The sequence below is a fragment of the Vitis vinifera genome, chromosome 4 (assembly GCF_030704535.1).
Source record: "Vitis vinifera cultivar Pinot Noir 40024 chromosome 4, ASM3070453v1".
NCBI classification, from domain to species: domain Eukaryota; kingdom Viridiplantae; phylum Streptophyta; class Magnoliopsida; order Vitales; family Vitaceae; genus Vitis; species Vitis vinifera.
In genome coordinates this window covers 9,299,956-9,308,809 of record NC_081808.1, presented here as the reverse complement: position 1 = coordinate 9,308,809, position 8,854 = coordinate 9,299,956, and the positions used below count along the sequence as shown (strand labels likewise).

General features: G+C 34.6%; 1 protein-coding gene across 1 annotated transcript; it reads left to right on the top strand.

Moving 5' to 3' along the window:
- Nucleotides 1–1,115: 1,115 nt before the first annotated feature.
- Nucleotides 1,116–2,578, top strand: LOC132252648 (uncharacterized). The gene is made up of 2 exons (XM_059736082.1): nucleotides 1,116–1,267; nucleotides 1,667–2,578. Exons 1-2 carry the CDS (start codon nucleotides 1,180–1,182, stop codon nucleotides 2,218–2,220), a joined length of 642 nt encoding a protein of 213 aa, XP_059592065.1. The 5' UTR covers nucleotides 1,116–1,179; the 3' UTR covers nucleotides 2,221–2,578.
- The last annotated feature ends 6,276 nt before the right edge of the window (nucleotides 2,579–8,854 follow it).

Genomic DNA, 8,854 nt, shown 5'->3' with positions numbered 1-8,854 from the left:
GGTGACAAAGATGAGAAGGAAAACGAGACTAAAATGTGAAGACTATGAAACCATGAATTGCAAGCAAAAATCAGTTGAAAGGTGACTCATTTCCTAGTCTGGGAACTTCCCACAAACCCAACTTGTTAAAACCTCCACACCACCAGCAAAACCAGATCAAACTCCCATCTCTGCAAGAATCCCATATTTTTCTCCACAATATGTTTACTTCCCTCATTTTCCCACACCAGAGGTTTCCTAAGAAAACCCAACCCGTAAAACCTCTAAAACAGCAAGAAAATGCAGCTACAAAGAACACAGATCCAGATCAACTCACCTAAAACCCACACTCAAGGAAAAAAGAGAAAATACCCATCAACAAAAAAGAACAAGCAAACAAACAAAAAATCACCAAAACCCCTCAACATTATCCAAGAACAACACACAAAACCATAGGGAAGAGGCCATACTAGTTTCGGAGAAGAACAACACTCTTATTACAAGTTTTCCGGCAACCTGTAACTTATTTATTTATTTTTTCTTTTTTTCTTTTTTAAATACAGAAGTCAGTTGGATGGTCCGGATTGAACCACCTTCATCCAATGACCAAAAATGTTTTTTCGGTAGGTACCGAAGTGGTACCATAGAATTTTCCTTGTGAGAGAATAGACTTGCATAAACAAGAGTTTTATCTTGTTTTTTGACTGAAAAAGATAAAAAGCAGTTTAAGTGGTGTCCTTCTTTTGGGAGTCAAACTTAAAAGTTAAAGCAATCAAGTGAGCAGAAGGCCACTTTCTTCAGGCCTGTAACAATAATTGAGGAAAGACTTAGAGGAGACGAACATTATTTCATTTTCTTCACGGAATAGTTATAAAGAAATGGTGGGCAATTAATTCCACAGCAGTTGATTTTGTAAAGAGCAGATGTTTTATTAATAATTATACCATGTGAAGGAGCCAAATTATTACAACTTTGACATGGTATCAAACAATTATTTTTCACGTGCGAACAGGCAGAGTTGTGACAATTTCTAGTCTAAAAGGTGGATTCATAGACCAAGTCAACACGCCTAGCTACCATATGCATCCTAGACTACCATAGACCCAAAAAGACAAGAAGGGCCTGTTGATAAATTGATTCACTTCTTACAGCCTTATATTGGGAGTTTCTCTTCTTTTGTTCATTGAATGGTTTTGGAACATGAATATGATGAGAACTCCACTTCTCATGTCTTTCTTTGTCTTTCTTCAGCTTCTTGCTATTCTTGCTCATGCAAGAACTTTATCAGGTGACTAAACTAATACTCACTTCTCCTTTCTCAAACGCGTTCAACATAATCTCTGACAAATTACAGGAGACTCATGCTCTCACAACATTTTGTTCCCTTTTTTCTTTTAAATAATTCTCTCCTGACCTTTAAGTCTATACCTATAGTTTTTAATTATGAAGAGAATTTTAGTTTAATCCATTAAAATAGTGTCGGGATCAATAGTACTGATGGTGAGAGTAACAAGGGTAGCACTATTTCTTCTTCACTTCCCTCTAATCAAGGCCAAAATTCAGCTATAGGCTCTTCAATTGCTTACTTTAGAACTTAAATATACACTTCATTATGTTAGGACTTGGTCTGCTTTGGTTGAAGTTACATGAACTGTGAATCTGAATTACACTATTGCTTTTGTACCAGAGAATTCGTGGAATATGTTCACACAAAGTACTAATTTGAAGATGCCCACAAGTCTTCAACCTCCATCTCCAGTAGAAAAGAAGAAAACAGGCGCCTCTACTTGTGCTCCAGAGAGTTCTTCATGCAGCAAATTCATGAGAATCACCCAATATCAAAGGCCCTCAACATCTCCCCCTCCACCCCCAAAATCACCATTTGGGCCCGTTCCAAGCTCAAGACCTTCTCCTGCAGAGTGTCTCCGCAGTTCGTCGACGCCCCTACCAAGAAGTACTTCTCCTTGTTTAGCAAAGAGACTATGCATTAGATTCAAGAAAAATTATTATGGAAAGAGGTCGTCATCAAGCACTCCCACATCTCCTGCATCCTCATCGCTAGTGCGCCATGGAAAGAGAATAGATTCTTATCCTTGTTCAGCAAAAAGTCTGTGTAACAAATTCTGGAACATGATGGACAACAAGAGGTCATCACTTTCACCACCACCACCACCAATACCACATATACCTGTAGTATCATGGTTAAAATCACCTCCTAGTCTGAGCCTAGCTTCATCCTGATATGATTCAATCTTGTAATGGATAGAATACTCCATTTTCTCGGGGAAAAGCAGCTAGAAAAGGACCTCTATGCCATCAAGAGAGTGTTGGGTATATGTACTAGGTTAAAATGATAGATATTCCTAGATATACTTTAGTATAGTATGATGGATATTCTTATACTTTAGTATCGGACATCTTTCTGCTTTTAGAGTAAGGGTACTTTTTGTATTTCGTAACTAGCACGTCTAAATGTCTACTGGTTGATCTTATCTAAAATTTTCTCAAGAGTTTATGCGGTCCCAAACTTTTTAATCTATGGCTAGCTATCTTGAAATCGATACAAATAAAACTCCTTTTTTATTCTAATGATGAATCTCACTCAAGCTGTACCATACCTCCATCATCTACTCCTGTTTATTTATTTATTTATTTCAATTATTGTTGATAATCTTTTTTTTTCTTTTTTTACAATTATTTGATTTCTTTAAATACTTGCCATGATCGTAGTATAACTGCAAATGGACTGCTTAATCCTAACATAACCCAAACAACGATAATAAATTAAATAAAAAAGTAATTAAAACAAAGAATGTGTAGTTTAATATTAGATAATGGTCTATTGCATGTCTCCATGCATGCATGTGTCCTAGCAAGCTAATGGTAAGCCCGAATTCCTTTCAAATTAAAATGAAACTTTAAATTCAGCGGTCTATAGGGATCAAGCAGTGCCCCATCTCTAGTTCATAGATAGATTTGATATTTGGCTTAAATGATAAGTGGAATACCAGCCATTTGTTGAGCTTCACAAAATACATAACCCATGTTATGTTCCAAGTGTACAGAGAAAAGCAATGTAGTTTGATCTAATAACTAAAAATAGCAGTAACTAAAGAAAGAAAAAAGACTCTAAATTAGCAGGCAAACGATGAACCTTGTTATAGTTCTATTTCATGATGAGATTCATTTTGATTCAAAATGGATTTAGCCAACTTTAGGATGTCATTAACTTACTTCATTTGATCTCATTCTACTAGAATTGTGTAAGCGCATGCAGAAGGCTATCATTTCATTCAACACACGGGTTTGAACTAACCTAACTTTCAGTTTCTCAACCAAATTACATTCAGTGCCATTGACCTAGCTGCGCGAGAAAATTTATTGAACCAGTCTCTGTTTAGGTCAAAAAGGCACCGCCCAACTTGGGTCAAGAGTAAGGTGCAAGGAGATCATGACAGAACGGCATGGGCCAGGACTCAATTGTGAGATAGCTTTTCTACATTATGATCTCACTACTTTTGTCTTTTTCCATATAACTATTTTCGACGGCTGTTTAAGGTTAATATTTACGAAATTCACATTGTTCTCCACAAAATTTTATCATTTATTACGGATTGTATAAGGCCAAATTTTAACGTGGAACAACATGGAACTTTTTCTTCTCTTTTTTCTTTTACTATATGAATCATGTTAAAATTGTTTAAAATAAAACTAAATTAAAAGTCAAAATTGTGATTTTGGTTTGAATATAAGACTCAACTCGAACCGCATATCTTGAATCTTATCTTGTTTAAATGGTTTTAATTTAACATTTTATTTATAGTATTGGGTAAGACAACGTGTACAAAAGTAAAACATGCGTATATATATATAAAGAATAATTCTTTTAAGGCGCATCTTCAAATTAAACAATGAAGTTGGAGTAAAATATTGTAGGGACACATGCTATGATGATCAGATTACCATACATAATCTCCAAAAGCCTTAAATCTTGATTATCAAATCAAATTTTAGTAAAATCCTACTTTGCTCTTCTAGTTTTATGTTTTGGGGTCGAAAAAGTTAATTACAAGCAATCAAGTGGGTAAAGATAATGAAGGAGAGAATTGTTGTTGTTTGCTGTATTTTATTCAAAGTTTCTATAATATTCTTTATATACGTAAGTTGCATCAGATAGAAAGATAGAAGAAGGAAAGAAAGGATATGATTCTTGAGTTGAAAATCATATCCATGATTTTAGGAAACCAAAAGGAGATAATTAAGGATCGTCAAAATGCTAGCTAGTTGTGGTCTTGTAACAACTAGTGGTTGATTTTGTCCTTGATGTGCTGGTTTTCATCCTTCTCAAGCATGGCAGTGAAACAGAATGAATGTCAAGCTTATGTCGAAAGTTAGTAAACAAGTAGCATGGTAAAGCCTTTATGAAAATATCCGCAATCTATTTAGAGGTAGGAAGATAACAAAGTTGAAGTGCATCAATAGTGATAGTTTCACAAATGAAATGGTAGTCAATTTCAATGTGTTTGGTACAAGTATGGAACACGGGATTATGGGATAGGTGAATTGCATTTTATTGTCACAGAGGATCGAGGAGAGGGTGATGGTCAAGATGAATACCAATGTCATCGAGTAGATATTGGAGTCATAGGAGATCTATAGCATAATGGCTAAGGCACGATACTCTGCCTTTGCACTAGAATGTGATATAGTGGGGTGCTTCTTAGAGGCCCAGTTGAAGCAATTTGACTCAAGGTAGATACAAAACCCAGAGGTGATCCGTCAAGTTAAGGGACAACCTACTCAATTTGCATCACAAAAGGCATTGAGGATGAGTGAAGTTTGTGATAAATATCTCAAACCATGGGTGAGAGTTCCCTTGATGTAGCAAAGAATGCGTTTGATGGCACGGAGATCCTTCATTGTTGGATTTCAGAAGTATTGACAGGTTAAGTTCATGACATAGGTAAGATTGGGGCAAGTGAAAGTAAGATATTGAAAGGACCCACAGAGTCGTCGCTAAATGGTAGGATCAGTAGGATGATCATCATTTGGAAGAGGATTGGTTAGGTAATGGGAGAATTTGTTTTGGTAGCATCAAGCATTTGTGTTTTGGCTAAGAGGTCATGAGCATATTTGGACAACCTTGGCAATCTAAAGAGTGGACTTTGGAAGGAAGAATGTTTTGGCTCTTTCTTTCTCTTTCTAGAAAATGGAAAACAACAGTCAAAAGTCTTTTTTGAATCCCTAACCTCTAAGGGGGGTATTTTATAGGGTTTTCTTAGTGGGCTTAAGTAACTTTAGCCCACTTAGGCTTGAGTTACTTAATCTAGCCCAAAACAGGTCTTAATTATTAATTAACCATATAGGACCATCTAATTAATCAATTAGCCAAATCTAGAGACCTTGTTTACTCTTCCTTGTGCAACATTACATAATTACCAAAATGCCTTAATGCACAACAGTGAACCTAAAGTCAATCTAGTCCTCATAACTCGTGCCGACATGGTATATGAGCCTAAAGCAAGGTATGGGCTCCCTCATAATTCAATTCTGAAATTGATTCAACATCTCATTACAAAGAATCAATTACACTCTAATATCCTTTGTAAATAACAAGAAAACTAAGCTCAGGTTCATGACCCGCTATCTACTATATGTAGACTCCCTATGAATTCATGCCTATAATCTAATAAGGTGGTGCTATCATCCATCACTTATCAAGATTACCTCTTCAATTCTTAAGTTACAGATCTCACTTATTATGTGGTCAATTGATATACTCTAACTCTAAGGAGCGTATGTCAAATTTCAACTAAAAGAAATGTTATAACCATAGTATTCTAGATCACATATCCTTTGGACATATTGTCTCAATTCCATGAGATATCATGGTACCTTTATTAAAAATACTTGTTGTCACCAACCTCCATCAATAGTGACCCAATTCATAAGGATATGTGACTACCTTGGGGTCTCACCTATAGGTCAAAAGCCTTTTGTTGACTTTGACATAGGTTTAATATTCTTTCAAGGTTGAGAGTTCATGTAGTATATATAGTAGCTTAGTGAATCATGACAACTGATATCCATACGTTATCATTCACCATAGGTCCTGTCCAATATGTATCATATATACTAGTGTACTCATCATGGGAAAAACCATCCCAATGACTAAAACAAATCATTCCTTCAATTAGGAGGACAGTCTTAGATGGATTGCCTAAATCCATGAACTAATTATGGACTAATTATCACTTTACAAGGAACTCATAACTTGGATCTTCTGTGAAACTCCTAATGCACCCAAGTCATCTACAATAAAAGTGATGTGGGTGTGTATGCTCAAATAACCAATTAATGCATATGGGATAATAAAGGAAAACCAGGAAACATATATAAATAAATAAATCTCTATTGTTTACATCATGTCATGATTACTAGGGCTTAATCCCAACAAATCTATGGGATACAAACCTTCCACTATGATGAGGCACTCATGTACAGTAATGGAAATGATATGTCTTTATACCTCTGGATCCATAGTATCTTGTGCATTGTGGTATTATTTTCTAGTGTTCTCCAATATATATATCACTCTTTACCTTACTACTTATCATATGGTCTTTATTAGAAATCTGACAATTGTAATAGCAAACACCTTCTAATCATCCTGATTATAAAGTAATAACCCCAAAATCCTCTTTGATATCTTATAAACTAATGTATCTCTTACCTTGCTTTCAATTAGTCTACCTTTGTGTCCAATACACTCCCATATATGAATTTGTGGTAAACTAAGTTTACAATGTGTCCACATCTTTTTAGAAGTTAAAGATACCGACTTAGTAATGGAGTTAAGATACAACTTCCAAGGAATATCACAAATGAATATGGGAAGTGATGAGAAACCAATCATTAATCTCACTGTCTATCAAAGTTCTATTTCTTCCTTCCATTACTCTATTATACAATGGAGTCCTAAGTCCACACAACTAGGATATAATACTGTGCTCCTATGGAATGAATCAAATCTACTAAACATAAAATCTTAATCTAATTGAAGTGCATTGATATGTTTACCTAATAGGTTATCGGATTCCACCTTAAATTCAATGAATTTATCAAAGACATCAACCTATGTACTAGGTACACATATACAAACCTAGAGTATTCATCAATAAAAGTATTGAAGTACCTGTACCCTTCCCAAGTATGAACATTAAAAAATTCACACATGTGAGTATGCACTAACTCCAAACATTTCTTAGTTTCATGTCCTTTAGAAATAAAGGGGTTTCTTGGTCATGTTATCATCGATATAGGATTCAAAAACTGAAAAATCCTCTGGATTTAGATTTTATTTATATTAACATGACCTACGCTTTATAAGCCAAATGTTTGATTAGTGCTACGTTCATTCTTGAGATTTGATTCTCATTTCTTAGCCAAGTGATAATGGAGTCAATACAAAAGAGGTAATACCTCCCACTAACCTACATGACTAACCTTACAACTAAACCTAAGGTAATTATAATCCCTTCATGTAACCTTCTCACTTCTTGAAAACCCTATAGAAAACTACAGATAGTGGATCTAAAACTTATTCATCATGATTGGTGAAATCCCTCTATGTATTCAACAACAATAATATGATGTGTATTTTTCTTTTTTCCTTGGGTGAATTGAGAATTCCTTTTGCAATGTCCTCAAAAGATCACAAAGGAATCACCTAGTGCCCATGAACTTGTTCTTTTATTTCCTTTCTTGAACTATTCTTATTTGGTGTTTTTCTTCTTCTTCTTGGTCAAAGAGTCTGAAAAACCTCTAATTTTCATATGAACACCCTTATAATATTTGAGAATCCTCTTATCTGTCCTAAAGGAATTTGGTAAGATCTTTAAGATCACATGAATCTTGGTAACTTGCCCTTATCACTAAATAATCCTTGCAACTTTAAAGAGAATATCATAGACCATGTCAATAGACATGTGTTGCTTTTGAAACACATTATCCAAAGATCCAAGAATAAGACACTTAGTCTTTTGATTTGTCCTATGTCACCTTTGATATGCTAATATGATTTTCTACTAGGTTTATTAAAAGAAAATAACAAACTCTACCTAAATTAGCTTTTATACAATTATTATATCCAAATTATTTTTCAGTTTATAACTAGGTCCAATTTAAACATGAGATAAAAGGTGATTAGGTTAAAGACATGATATCCCATAACAAATAAAAAAAATTTACATGCATTAATAAAGTAAACTAAGCATTGAAGACATGTTGGTAATTAATTTAGGAAAAATATAGTTATCCTAAGGCATGGCTATCTTTTTACAAGATATCCTAGTATCACAAGGGTCAAGCCTACTTTAGGTAGACCATGACTCTTATTATAAGGGTAAAGACCCTCTGTAATTAATCAACCCGTCTTAAACCTTATAAGGTTATCCTAAGGCATTGATCAACATATTTTTATGTTTAGCCCTTAGCTCATGCTAGTGGGATCACTTTAGCTGATTCTACCATTTCATGTCTAAGTTAAGTGTGTAACTAAGATCCTTAACATCAATGTTACCAAGTGAAGAGTTCCATTTTAGGATTGCCCATTCTCACTTAAATATATATAGTCTCATCCATAAATAATAGTCCATATCCCTTGATTCCTTAGGTCACCCCATCTTTAGGATGGTGATGGGCTCAAAATCAAGATAGGCTCGATCTTGGAGGCTATGGGCCTGCCTATGACCCTTTCTCATTTAATATTTTGAAATAAATTAGTGCGTTCTTTGAAACACTAGTAACTACCTTGATGAATAAATTATCTTCTTTGAGAATTTTCAAAAATATTTATTTCTTAATTAGAAACCTA